Source organism: Odocoileus virginianus, chromosome 1, assembly GCF_023699985.2.
Source record: "Odocoileus virginianus isolate 20LAN1187 ecotype Illinois chromosome 1, Ovbor_1.2, whole genome shotgun sequence".
In the NCBI taxonomy this organism is placed as follows: domain Eukaryota; kingdom Metazoa; phylum Chordata; class Mammalia; order Artiodactyla; family Cervidae; genus Odocoileus; species Odocoileus virginianus.
The window spans coordinates 53,466,548-53,481,162 of NC_069674.1; the positions used below are offsets into that span (position 1 = coordinate 53,466,548).

At 40.2% G+C, this 14,615-nt stretch overlaps 1 protein-coding gene across 2 annotated transcripts in view; it reads left to right on the forward strand.

The window, feature by feature from the left end:
- Positions 1–14,615, forward strand: part of BMPER (BMP binding endothelial regulator) — a 251,129-nt gene that overhangs the window by 157,177 nt on the left and 79,337 nt on the right. For both annotated transcript variants that reach the window (XM_070468378.1, XM_070468383.1), the window contains one exon: positions 3,596–3,641. In XM_070468378.1, coding sequence (XP_070324479.1) covers positions 3,596–3,641 — 46 coding nt within the window. The remainder of the gene's footprint in view (positions 1–3,595; positions 3,642–14,615) is intronic.

Consider the following 14,615-nt stretch of genomic DNA (forward strand, 5'->3'; position numbering starts at 1 on the left):
CTCCTGTCTTTTGCTGTGTTTTCTTTTGAATATCATAATTATCCTTTCGTTTTACCTCTCTCTCTCTCTTTTCAAATCAGTTTTCTTCCCCTAGCCATTCAAAGGAATATGTAGTTGTTTATTAATAAACTCCCTAAGGAGTTTCACCTGCTCAGTGGCACCCTCCAACCCCTTTTCTGAAGTTTCCTTCTCCAACCCCGGCTCTGTTGTAGTCCTGAATGGAAATGGCATCTTCATGGAAATACCTCTTTTCAGAAACCCATAGTTCCAGCGCCCTGAATAAAGCATCCATTATCTTCCAAAGCATGAGCTTCATTGAATTCACCTCAGCAACTTGAAACCTTTCAAGGTTTTATGCATTTTGGGAAAATGTCAAGCCTATTCAATACCTTCCAGTGAATGAAAAAATACATCCATATATTCAGGACATGTCTTCCCTTCTCTGTCAGAGACAGCGTTTAATTTTATTCACATCTGTTATTATTATAAACAAAAAGTTGCTGTTTTTACGTGAGTGCCAAATGAGGCACAAAAAAACAACAGCTGTTGCTATTGCACAACTGAATAAAGGGGGAGAAAAAAAGAAAGAAAAAAAGAAACCCTAATTAGTCTTGCTTTAAAAAGCCTCAGACATAAAACTGAAAACCTCCCATAAAAGGAAAAAAAAAAAACACACACACACACCAGGAGATACAATAAGGAGAGTTGAGCATGGTCTTCTTATAAATATTCATTGGGAAAAATGGTATCACATCATTTTTGCCCGTCCTCGGGGAACCCTCACTGCTAATGAACTCCTGTGGCACATGTTAGGAATAATGGGCTTCCTTATTCTACACGACAAAAACACAAGGCTGAGCCAGCCTGGTGGCTCGAGTAACCAGCCTCTGCAGGCCCTGGTGGAGTTCCCAGCTTCACTTGAGTCCTGCTGCTTGCGGCAGGTGTGGTGGCCTGCATAGACCTCTTGCCGTGGGGAGGTCAGGGCTCTTTTTGTTACCAGCATCTTGGTTCATGTCTCTTCTTCGTGGGCCATTTTTGGGCCAGGAGCATCCGTCTCTCCAGGCGCAGGCCTGGTGTTCCCCCCCCCCCCGCTGCCACCCCCCCCCCCAACCCGAGTCTTCTTATCTGAGCCCATCAGGCAGTGTCTGGCTCCTGCCTCAGGGCCCACCTTTTTGTTTCTAGGCAGTTTTCCAATCATTCCTTCGGTTCATACTTTGCTTTCTCAGGGGCCAGCGCAAGCACTTTGGAAGATAATTTAGTTCTACCATAGAAGTCCTATTATACACTTATTTCCCCTCCCCTGCATTGCTTGGGGAAATTAATTAAAAAAAAATTTTTTTTTTTAAAGAAGCAGACGTATTCCGGCTCTATCCTTCCTGGCTACTATACATCTTTTTCCAGAAGTTTGCTTGCCTTGTTGAAGAAGGATTGTGTGGTTGTGTTCCCTTCGTGATGGTCCCCCAGGGGCAAAAGAGTGCATTTGGTGAAGAGGACCAAGGGTTCCACTGGGGACAGGTTCATTATGACAGTCATCCCATCACTGTTAATATGTCCTGAGACTTCCTTTGTAGTCACAGGACCAACTTCATCTGATACTGAGACACCCCCCCACCCAAGTGAAGTGAAATCACTCAGTTGTGTCTGACTCTTTGCGGCCCTGTGGACTGTAGGCCACCAGGCTCCTCCATCCATGGGATTTGCCAGGCAAGGATACTGGAGTGGGTTGCCTTTTCCTTCTCCACCCAGGGTGGGTGCTATTACTAGGTCCTTCTTACTGATGCTTTCATGGGGTGTCCAGAGTTCCTCAGCGAGTTCCACATAACTCAGGAGCACAGACATCATAGCTTTCTCTTGATTTATTCCCCGCCTAATTTAGTGATGTTTCCAGTCCTTCTCTCACTTTCTGAAGAAAGGAAGTGGCTGTTTGTGTCGAGGTACAGATGCAGGGAATCACAGAGTCACCTTTTGCTGGGGCCTTGGTTTAAGCAGCTCTGTTGGGCTCAGACAGAGCATTGTATGCCATCATTCCATCAGCCGGAGCTAGTCTCCTTTGCATTGGTCCTCAACTGCTTTTAGGCACAAAAAGCCAAAAGAGTCCTCTGGGCCAAATAGAAACAGACAACAGAGCTCTTGGCCATGAAATTGTCGTGTTGCCCCAAACCATGGAGGGCAGCATGGCACGGAGTTTTGAGTCTCATTCAAACCTGTCATAGCCTTTAATGTACCTTTTTAAAGCATCAGACATGGTTCAAATTCTTTAATTATCAACTGCCACCTTTTTTTGTTGTTGTTGTTAGTGTGATTTGTTATTAAGTACCTAAATCTACTCTTGATGCAATCAACAGGTAGTGAAACAGGGCTTGACACAGTCTTGGGCCACCACTCTGTGTTGCTTCCTTGGTTTCCTGTAAAGAGGGGAAAGGGGCATGTGTACATACAGGGTTGTTGTGAAGCATAAATGGATAAGGAAAGAAGAAGGTACAGCATTTTTTTCCTACTGTATAGCAGATAGATACCCAATGTTAACTTCTCTTGAAGATTCAGATGAGACCTCTCTCATCTTAAAAATCTGGAGTGAAAAGTTGGCCTATAAGGTCACACAAAATTAGGTTTGATTTTGGGTTCTACTACCCTTGTGTTACATGATATCAATGTCTTCATCTATATGAAGGAAAATGCTCAGCTCACTGAGTTTTTGTGCATCTTAATAACAAAAATTATAATATGTTATAAATATTAACTTATTTTAAATCCTTACAGTTAGCCTGATGTTAGGTAACCTAAGGAAAATATCTAATAGGATGTCTGTTTCATAGCATATGCTTCCTTAATGTTCATTTTCTTCCACAATTCTTCTCCCCTGCGATTCCACTGAGTCAGAGATAAAACAATGTCAACTCTGATAAGGGTCCTGCGATTATGCATCTTCCTTTAAATGTCAATCATTAGAAAAAAATTAGAAGAAATGCGGTAGAGGAGATTACACTGTTTTTCCAGAAAGGTAATGGAAAATTACTCAGCATTTCAAAACCCTTAGCCACATTTGGCTTTGACTACATAATAGTCAGGGATAGCATACCACTCTCTGAAAGAAGGAATCAGGTTGAATTTCATTTGTGGCACAGATATTGTTCATATACATAAGCTCAAGCTTGGGTTACTGTTTATTTTTGGCTCCCTCCAATAAGCAGAGACAGAATGAAAGCTTTGCATAGATTGATAGATTGACGGCCAATTCCCATTTCTACGTGTGTGCACTTGGTCTCTAGAGGGCTAGATTTGAGTATCAGTGAAAAGGTGGAATCCAGACTGTCTCCATCTTCCCTCCATGTGAGAAAAATCACACCAATGAAACCTTTAGGGATTATATTTCTCTGAGGATAAAAACAGGAAAGCTTTTTGAATGACTTTGCCTGGCTGTAGAACCTGATACTTAAAACTTCATTTTCACCACCATCATCACCATCTGGGCATTGAGTTCAAATACAGCTTGGACAGATTTCATTGATTTATCTGGTATGAGATTTAAAAAAGAGTTTTGTCCTCAGCAGACCCTGTTTATTAACACTGAACTCCTTTTTTTTTTCTTGATTAGGGTAAAATTCTCAACAGGAAAGGATGCTGTCCTATTTGCACTGAAAGTAAGTTTATTGAAAATATACTATTCATATTTATTTTGCATTTTATAGTACAATAAGAAAAATGGTGGTGTAAGTTTTCAGCCTCTTATTTCTGTAGGAATAGAATGGGATCATCTTACCTTGACACAGACAATTAAAGTTGATGGTAATCCTTGCACAGAAGCACAATAAAGACAAATGTGGATGTTTCTGCTGGGATTTGTTGCTATGAGAAATTTAGGAGACAAATGGTCTGATGAGGTTTTAGGAAGGGCCAGATAGCTTGATGTGCCTTTTAACTGCTAATAGCATTTGCAGCCATAGCGACCAAAAGATAATGATATCCTGTAAAGCCAAACATTATATATAATCTAGCAGAGATTCTCCTTCTTTCATGATGAAGCCAAACAGTTGCTGGTCTTCCTCCCTCACCCTCACCACCGCTTCATCACTGTTTCATTTGGGCACATCCTGTGTTGTTCTTGGTAAAGAGAAAACAAGAGGTCATTTAGTTGGCAACGGTGTGGCCATCCTGTTGTTTTTAACTGAGTTCTTAAAGGTTCTCTCTAACAGGGCCATTTTGAAAGCCATCTGGGACTGTACTACCCACCACTTAGACAGCATAGCAACAGATTTCATGTTATCCCCACATGTAAGTGTGCCCAGATCTGTTAGCAAACCACTGTTTCAGTCCCCTCACATTCATATGGTTTCTAGATAGCTTTCTGAAATGTTTCACTGAAGGAGGAGTATTCATAATGTCACTGTCAAATTAGTATGATAAGCAGGATTAACCCAGCCATGGAATCTATTGAAATGTATTTTGTGAGCCATTCAGGCTTAGAGAAGTGGGCTTTGATGATAGTTTAAAGCAGCTTGCACATGGAAACAGGTTTGTTTATTTCACTTGTCTGAAATCAGAGTTTATATTACTAAGAGTTATCCTGGCTCTTCTTTTTAGACAATAGATACATAGGTTCATTATATATATTACCGTATATACATACATTGCTGTTCATACATACATATATGTATATAGATATATACATATATATATCACTATTTTTTGAGACTGAGAGATATTAAACAATTATGTGCACTGGATAAAAGTGTTGGCTGAATTAAGGAAAATTAAGTTTTAAACTTAATGAAAGAATTTTTCTGTAAAGATAAGGAAGTACATAAATTAAGTCAAAGGAGGCCAACTAAGTATATTAGTAGAGCCTGGGAATTATGCAGGAAGAAGAATTAGCTACGATTAACACACCAGTTGATTTTAAAACATGTGTATAAACTATTACATTTAATCATCTTCCCAGAGACTCTCTGAGGAAATTTTGTTTATGGATGGTTTGGAGGCAACTTCCAGCTTAATTCTTTTTTAGATGTGCAGAGTCAAGCCTAAATTGATGAAGTTTTCCTCTGTATCCATGTCAATGAAGATGTTTACATTTCCCTAGAAAGTATCTCCTAGTTAAAGTATAGACTGACCGCCAATGAACAGATAGGTTACATCTGCCTGTCTCATGCTGTCAGGCAGGAATACTGCTTATCAGCTTAATAAGAAAATGTATGGCCAGTCTTGTACAGAAATAGCCTAAATCTTGAATTACCAGACTTTATATTACAAGGATGATTGTTGAGATCGTTGAGAGGAAAGCTACATTTCATTATTAGTTTATTCACTATGGGCTAGTCTTTCCAAATATATTGGGTTCACCAAAAAGTTCCTTCGAACTTTTCCATAACATCTTACAGAAAAAATCCCAAGGAACTTCTGAGCCCACCTAATAGCATACTGGTGACTTATTAGAAAACAAAAAGAAAAGAAGAATAGAAGGATGAGTATGACAAAAACCAAGCCAGGTTTTTAGCTGGTCATATTAAATATTGATTGGACACGTGTTGTACGTTGTATTGTAAATATAAATGTTGTACGTGTGAATAAGTCCGTGACTTCTGTCACTGAGAGAGGCAAGTTGGCAATGGAGGAGTCACCCAGCTGCAGGGATGCCAAGGAGATGACTGACTGTGCACCTGTGTCCAGCAGGTCAATATGGGACAAGTCCAGGCCTGTGGTTCTTGGTCCAGATCGAGGTGATATCATCAGACGGCGATGTCTCAATTTCCTTTGGTGTTCTTTCCATCTGTTTACTCTTTCTTGCTCTCCAGCAGTTCTTCCATCAATGCTGTAAAACACATTCTACTTGGAGAGGTTTATTTGTTCAGATTGAGTTATGAGATGGGATGACTTCCAATTTTTTTTAAGCAATGCCTAGATTTTCATTGCACATTCAGGTAGACTTATTCCGATGTCCTTTAGCTGCAGTCTAAAGACCTCCTATTTTGAAATTCCTTTGTCATTTTATCCAAGATCCAGAATAAACCTTAGAGCTCGTTTTTTTCCTCCTACGTCAATTATGAAAACTCTTCTGGTGTATGAGTTTCTGAACAGGCAAATGAAGTTTGAAGTACAAACTAAGGCTAGTATTTTCTACAACCAGAAAAATGACTGATTTCTGTCTCATTCAAATAAGATCACACATGCACATATATACCCTGCTAGTTACTACAGAGTTTCCAACCTCAGTGTTATTGATTGTTTGGCCAGATAATTCTTTGTGGTAGGGGCTGTCCAGTGCATTGTGTGATGTTTAGCAGTGTGTCTGGCCTCTACCAACTAAATGTCTTCTAGCAACCCAACAATATCTCCAGAAATTCCAAATGTCCCTTGGGGGGCAACATCACTCCTGGTTGAGAACTGCTGATACTCTAAACAGAAGTAGCAGCATGGGTTAATCCAGAAACAAACACCTGTGGTACTAATAACAGTAAATTGACTCTTGTAATTAATTAATTAATTTTAATTAGAGGATAATTGCAATATGATGTTTTTGTCATACATCAACATGAATTGGCCACAGGTATACATGTGTCCCTGGAGAAGGCAATGGCACCCCACTCCAGTACTCTTGCCTGGAAAATCCCATGGATGGAGGAGCCTGGTAGGCTGTGGTCCATGGGGTCGCTAAGAGTCGGACAGGACTGAGCAACTTCACTTTCACTTTTCACTTCACACATTGGAGAAGGAAATGGCAACCCACTCCAGTGTTCTTGCATGGAGAATCCCAGGGGCCAGGGAGCCTGGTGGGTTGCCATCTATGGGATCACACGGAGTCGGACACGACTGAAGTGACTTAGCAGCAGCAGCAGCATACATGTGTCCCTTAACACATTGATGAGATGGAGTAGGAGCATAAAGTGAGGCTGACCTTTGCTGATGTAAAAAATGACACTGCAGAAGCCTTTGGATTTAATTGAATGTGTTTCAGTGTTTTCATTGCCTAGCTCTAGAAAAAAATTTTAAAGGTATCATTATGTCTCAATTGATTCAAGTCACCATCTTTGTTTTAGTTGCTAGGAAGCTAGAAATAAATTGGTATCTCATCTCCAATAGCATGTGGCTTTTGAGTAATACACTTTCTCCTGAGTTCATCTTATATGTCTTTTACCTTTGAATGTTTTGGATTGTTTAGTATGGATGCATTTAAGCTATTTCCAATCCTCTTTTGAAAGGAAGCAAGATAAATATAAGTGTTAGTCACTTGAGTGATGTCCGACCCTGTGACCCCATGGACTGTAGCCCATCAGTCTCCTCTGTCCATGGAATTCTCCAGGCAAGAGTATTGGAGTTAACCATTCCCTTCTCCAGAGGATCTTCCCAACCCAAGGATTGAACCTGGGTCTCCTTCATGGCAGGCAGATTCTTTACCATCTGAGTCACCGGGGAAACCCATATTATGTATGTAGAATGGCAGTCCACTCCAGTATTCTTGCCTGGAGAATCCCATGGGCGGAGGAGCCTGGTGGGCTGCAGTCCATGGGGTTGCAAGGAGTCGGACACAACTGAGCGACTCAACACATACACACACACACATATATACACACACATGCATAAATAAAATGGACTGATTACATAGCATCCAATCTAAAACTTATTTTGGTTATCTGCAGTAGTTAAATGAGTATTGCATTATTTCCAACAGTGACATTGCATCATCTGTTTCTAAAATCCCATAGAATTCCTGCCTTATTGACTGGCTTAATCTGCCTTGGTAGTGTTTGAGGCTCTCTCAGACCTCTGAAAGGAACAGTGAAGAGAAAACTCAAACATGTAGAACATTTTTATAGGCTTCTCCTTAAAGTCAGTGCTAGTAGTAATTTATAGTTACCCAGGTAAAATGATTGAGGTACAAAATTGTTATACTCCTTATAGTACAGTAGTCTTCAAAGTCTGAAAGACCAATGATGATTCTATAAAAAGACAGTCCTCTTAAAATCAGACCTGAAGAAAGTGTGAAAAGGATTACTGTCTTTTACTAACATGGGACACTCTCTTTTTCAAACTGAAAAGAATTAAACTTGGTTTGGAGGATATATTTAACATAAAATATTTGAAGTGAGCTAAACAAACTTTATGAAGCTTTGGTGCAAATGCTGTTTCTTGCTAAAGTATGAGCTATAGCTTAAAGCAAGTCCTGCTTTCCCTGAGCTGAGTGTCATAGGACTGTGAATTGGGTGCCAAGAAGGCCACTGTTTGTTGTGTGTGTAGCACTTGGGTTTGAGTAAAATGTTATCTTACTGTGTGTTGTCAAACCGTAGGCAGAATCTTGACCTAGCCACCCAACAGAGACCCAAATCAGATAAATTCTTTGCTGGCAGAATGTCTGTTTTTTTTTTTTTAATTTCCTTTTTTTTTCCCATTTATTTTTATTAGTTGGAGGCTAATTACTTTACAGTATTGTAGTGGGTTTTGTCATACATTGACATGAATCAGCCATGGAGTTACATGTGTTCCCCATCCTGATCCCCCCTCCCACCTCCCTCTCTACCCGATTCCTCTGGGTCTTCCCAGTGCACCAGGCCCGAGCACTTGCCCAGGTTGGATGCGTCAGAATGTCTGTTTTCATACATGGAAATAGTACTCAGTGGCAAAATTTTCACTGATAAGAGATGGAGCGGTGTGTGTGTGTGTGTGTGTGTGTGTGTGTAGAGAATGAGAGAGAGAGAGAGACTGACTTTGAGAAAAAATTTAATCTCCTAACCATCTGTTAGATCAGAGGCAACCAAAGGTAATCCAGACATAGATGCCCAAATATCTCTGACTATCTCAGGTTCGTTAAGCTGTGCCTGTGGCTACATCAGTCTTAACCATCAGAATCCCAGCCCCAAAGGAAAGTTCACATTTACATAACACAGAGCAGGGTAGGGTATACTGAGCACAGATGTGCATTTAATTGAAATAACCTCAACTACATGTCCCACAAGTAATAGGAAATATTAGGTTTCAGCAACTTAGGGTGCGAGGAGGCTCACAGTTGCCAGGTGACTTTTTAAAACCCCCAAGAGTTAGATTTCCAGCTGTGTGCAGCACTGGGGTGTCCGCTGTCCAAGAGGGCCCCTGTCTGCTGCTTGCACCCACCACGGACATGGTGGAATTGCCCTGGCTGGTCTTGGCACATCTTTCTTAAGTTCTTGAGCATGGCTACAGCGATCTCCAATTAAAGAGTAGTTGTAGAAGGGGAGGATGCAACAACTTAATGAAATAGTGACCTTGGGATCCATTTTATGAGAAGTCTCCACTGACAGAGGCTCTGCAGATTAGTAATGCTGAGTTTGAGCAAGATTTCTGGCCTCCAAGACTGTAAGCAAATCCAGGTCCCTGGACGTCAGGAGTCTGTCCTTAACTCAGGAAAGCGAGGAAATTTGAAACCAGAGCTCAAGATGCTTGTAGAATAAGAAATTGTGGTGTTGACTTTAGCCCTGCCGAGGAGGTGTTAGGCTAAGTAGCCGCTGAAGTTTCTGCTCCAGCATCTGGAGGTGGGTTTGTCACTGCTCCTGAGGCTCAACCAGCAGACAGGGTGGCAAATAAAACCCAACTGTACCACAAGTGGTGGCTGGGAAGCCCCACACAGGCAGGAGCGGCATTAGAAGGGAGTGAGAGGATCAGTTTATGTTCGTTTTATATACTGCTCTAAGGAATATTGTTTATTTAATGTTCTGGCTGTAGATTGATGTAAAGTTGGAGGGCCCTGAGGTTAGTAGGGGTCCCCTTCTATCCACGACCTATTGTCAATTTCAACAGGGTGTTAGTACTTCTTAAGTTGTGACTGTTAACAATCATCACCACCACCATCATTTAACAATAATGGCAGGAACTCTAATAGCAACAGCAGTCAATATCTATTTAGAATCTGCTATGTATGGAAACAGGTCCTAGGCTGTCTTTTTTTATCTTATTTGATCCTGACAGTCATTTTGACCATTTTATGGCCAAGTAAATGTCATTAGCTCCATTTAACAGCTGAGGAAACTGAGACTTTGAGGTTAAGAATGATGCCCAACATAGGTCGTGGAGCCCAAATCAAGCAAGTCTCACCCCAGGGCTTGGACTGGAAATTCTGTCTTTGACTTCTCAGTCATTTTGTTTGATTTGATAACCAGTTTGCAGTTAGGAAGGGAAGAGAAGGTCTGGAGGGCTTTTTGACTGGTGGGGATTAGAGATCGGAGAAGGATTTTAGGAAGAGTTTCTAATTAGATAGCGTTTCCCTCTACACCACCCAGGAAGAAATGTATATTCAGATGCCCATACTTTCATCTACCTGGTGATACCTTCACCTTTCTGCTCAGGCGCAGAGCAGTTGGTGTGCTCTGTATTCAATGAAAAATCAAACTGGCATGGTTTTCCATGTTATTCATTTTTCCAGGTTTTTTTTTTTCCTCTTGGAAACTCAAGGTTGAGATGCTTCCAGCAGTAAATGAAGATCTCCCAAACCTTCTTACTTACAATAATAAAAGACATGTAATTTGAAATTTGGAATAACTGTGTATAAATTCCATCAGGAGTAAGAAAGAATAAAATCTCTCTGCCAGTCAAGCTCATCACCATTTTAGCATCATGGAATTGTATAAATGAATGGACCTTAATGTAAGGTCAACCTTCCCACTTCTTAGGTAAGGAAGTTGAGGCTAATGGTAGTATTAACTGGAAGAACGAGGATAAAAACCTGAACATTTTTTATTCCCTACTCCAATATTCATTCTATATTATTGTATGGAATTGTGATTGGGAAAATGTTTTTAATATAGATGTACCATTATTAAATCATCAATTAAAAGTGACTTTCTTGCCTAATTTTGGAAGAGTATATTTTATACATAAAGATATGTATAAATTCATTACTAGATATATGGTACATTTCACCAAGGCTGCCATCTTGAATCTCAAGAAAGATGCAAATACTAATTTCTAAAGAAACTTATGAACAAAATCTCTTAGCAGTAACGAACCTAAAATACAGCTAAGTGACAAACCAATACAAATCCCAAACTCTGAAAAATATACTTTGTGGAACAAATTGTATGGTGAATTACACATTACTGTATGCAAACCCGAGGCAGACTTATACCTCTCTGGAGGTCACATTTCCTCTGAGTAAAATAAGAACAACACAAAACTGCTATTCTGCTGCCGCTACAATTGCTCCTATTACCAGCAGCAATTTACTGAATGTAAATCTGTGTCAAGTATTGTGATAAATGCTCTCCATGCATTCTGTTACTTAATCCTCACAACAATCCATGCAATGGAAGCTACTGTTATTCTCATTTTACAAATGAGATCTGAGGGTCTGAGAAATTACTAATAAATAAGGTGTGTGCATGCTTCAGTCATGTCCGACTCTTTGCAGCCATGTGGGCTTTAGCCTGCCAGGCTCCCCTGTCCATGGGATTCTCCAGGCAAGAATACTGGAGTGGGTTGCCATGCCCTCCTCCAAGATGTGTTAGCCAATAGCCTGATCCGTGAGATGCCAATAGCCTGGTCCATGAGACTCCAGAGCCCATACTTTTAAGCACAATTGTATATTCTTTGTTGACTACATTTTGGAGGTTTACTGCCAAATATATATGAAGTTTGCCAATTTCTTTGCTCTGTACATGATTAAGGGCTTCTATTTGAAAACATTTATATTTATTCACCTTTTAAAACCTTATCTGTGTCTTGGAGATCACTGAATCTCTTCAGTTTCTTGGATTACAATACTTGAATTGTAACCTTCCCTTTGATGTGAAGTTGATATTTATGAGTAGTATCATCTTTTTCCTTATCTAGGTCCCCTTCTTGGTTAATGCGCTCCTCCCCCAATCACTGCTCCTCTCCTCTGCTCTGCCCTTTCGTATTTCTCCTTAGGACACATGTCTGTTCTGCCTTTACTTTGTACATTCTCATCTTGTGAGTTCACAGCCCTGCCTCCACGGTACCCGTTCTGTAGCTACTCTCTCAGTCTGGTTTCACATTTGTCTAGATTTCCAGGTACTTAACACAGGACTTATTGGCAAGATACGAATATGGCAGATCTCAGTTTCTCACTTTTTTGGAGGCTACATTCTTCTTTCACAAAGGACTGTGTTTGAATTTGGTTAACAGTTGCTACCTTTGATTCTCTAAATTATCCGGGTTGGGAGTTGGATGGAGAGATGGATGGCTGTTTCCAACCCCTATCTGTTGACTGAATTCTGGCACCCCTTTATCCCAGCTGCACAGGTTTTGAGTCTTAATGTTATTTCTCATACTTTTGGCATTTTTCTCCCATGTTGATCATCAGTCATCAGGTCTGGTTGATTGTCTCTTTGCATTGCTTTTCTAATAAATAATTTCCTTCCCATTCCCACGGCAGCCAACCCCTCATCCTATTCACTGTGGTTAACCCCTGCCTTTTCTTCTTCAGCCCTTTTTGCAAGCCACTGTCAGAACCCAAACTTGGCTTTCATGAAAACTACACCAGCTTCCTTCACTGGTCTCTGGCAGAATTGCTCAAAGTTTGTTTTATAAAATGTTAGTGCTGAGGGATCCTCATGAGTAATATTTTCAAAACAAGTTTCTATGATTAAATACATTAGGGAAATGCTGGGTCAAGTAAACTTAAATGTGTTTCCTCACTGCAGAATTCTCAGAGCCCTTTATATGCCAGTGTGCAGGGTAAACTTTCAGGAGGATGATGGAGTATAGAGTCTCTCCCGAACTAATTTGGGCTGCAGAGGTTTTTTTTCTTTTTTAATTTCTACTTATTTTGGCAGAGTAACAGGCAGGATTGATGTTTCATAGGAAACATGTTAAGAAATGCTGGTTCTTTGGAATAAATTTAAACTTCTCAGGCTGACAATAAATCTTAGGCCAGTTTATTTAGACGGCTGGGGTGTTTTACATCTCCTGAAGCAACTACCCACTTTGGGCATATCAGTCTCCTGTTATTTATTGTGCAAGCTGCCTTCTTTCCCATGTCTAAGGCTATCATGGTAATAATCTTCTTTTGGTCTAGAGGCTTACTCCATTCAAGCTCTCAATCTACATTTTGTTTGTCTTCTAGATGAGCTCAACATTATCTTTACAACAACACATTTACCTTTTATAAATATGTTACAATCTTATCCAGTTCTATTTCTGCCAGCAGCGGATTTGCAAGATTTGCATAGCATTTATAATGATACAACCAGTAATGACTGCTCTGTAAGCATCTATTATGTTCTCAGCATTTTCACAATGCTTTCTTTATAACCACTCTGCAAAGTAACTGTTCTTCGACCCATGTTACAGATGAACAGACTGAGGTTATGTAAGTAGTATGCACATGATTTTGTAGTCAGTGGGTGGCATGACTGGGATTCAAACCCAGGACTCTATTCTAAGCAACTTAATATTCACAAAGCTCTAAAGTGGTTTCAAAGCTGGGAGACAGGTTAGTTTAGAAATGAGAAACACATCTCTCAGGTAAAAAGTTCTCTTTACTGATAAACAGTAATTTCTAGCTTTAAGAGAGCAGACATTTTAAGATCAGGGCTTGGATTAGAGAGTATCAAAAATACATCTTTTATAACAAGTTTGTATTAACACCTAGTGAATTTCCAGCACTCTGGAAGGTGTCATGGAGGACATGGATAAAAGGTTGATACAGACCCTGAGCTGAGTAACTTGCAATGTGGTTGGAGAGATGAAATGTAAACACATTAAATGACAGAACCATATAATATAGTTTATAATTAGCTTCTAGACAGGCATTGTTAAACTGAGGTTCATGAACTCCTAGGAGTTCATTGGTTAGTCTTGGAATAGGGTGTCTATGGATCTCTACATTTGAATGGATACACTCATTTTCACTTGGAAGGAAGAGTGTCTATACCCATCTTCATATTTCCCCAAAACTCTGTAATCCCAATTTGTTAACAACAGTGACTGCATGGGATGCTGTGGTATAGGGTATAAATGGAAATATCAAATCATTGGCAGGGAGGCACTGGCTTCAAAGCCACAGAGATTGGGTTGGACTCTTTCTTTACTACTACTGGCTTAGAGACCATGGACAACATGGCAATTTCTTCAGATTCACTGCTAAGAAACTAGGGTAATAATATACCATGTGTAGACAAGTAGTGAGGATTAAAGGAGATAGTACAACCATGGAAAGCATCTGGCGTGTTGCCTGGTATAAGCTAGTCACTCCAGACTAGATGCCTTTATTTTTGCTAAATTCATTTTTTTTGCTCTTGCCTCTGTAAACAAACTGAGTGTTTTACAAACAGTACACATTTATTACCTTAGCAAGTCCTGGAGGTCAGAAGTCTGAAATGGATCTGAGTGGGTCCAAATCAAGGTGTTGGCAGGACTGCATTCCTTCTCAAGGCTGGAGAGGATCTGTTTTCATGCTTATCTAGATTCTAGAGGTTGCCCATTTTCCTTGATTTGAAGCCTCCTTTCATCTTCAAAGCCAGCAGTGGTGAGTTGAGTTCTTCTCATGCCATATCATCGTGTGACACTCACCTCTCTGCCTTTTTCCTTCACTTACAAGGACACTTGTGATAGCACCTGTCCTTCCTGGATTACCCAGGATAATTTGTTCCTAATTCAACTAATTAATTGATTAAGCAAAATTCTATTGA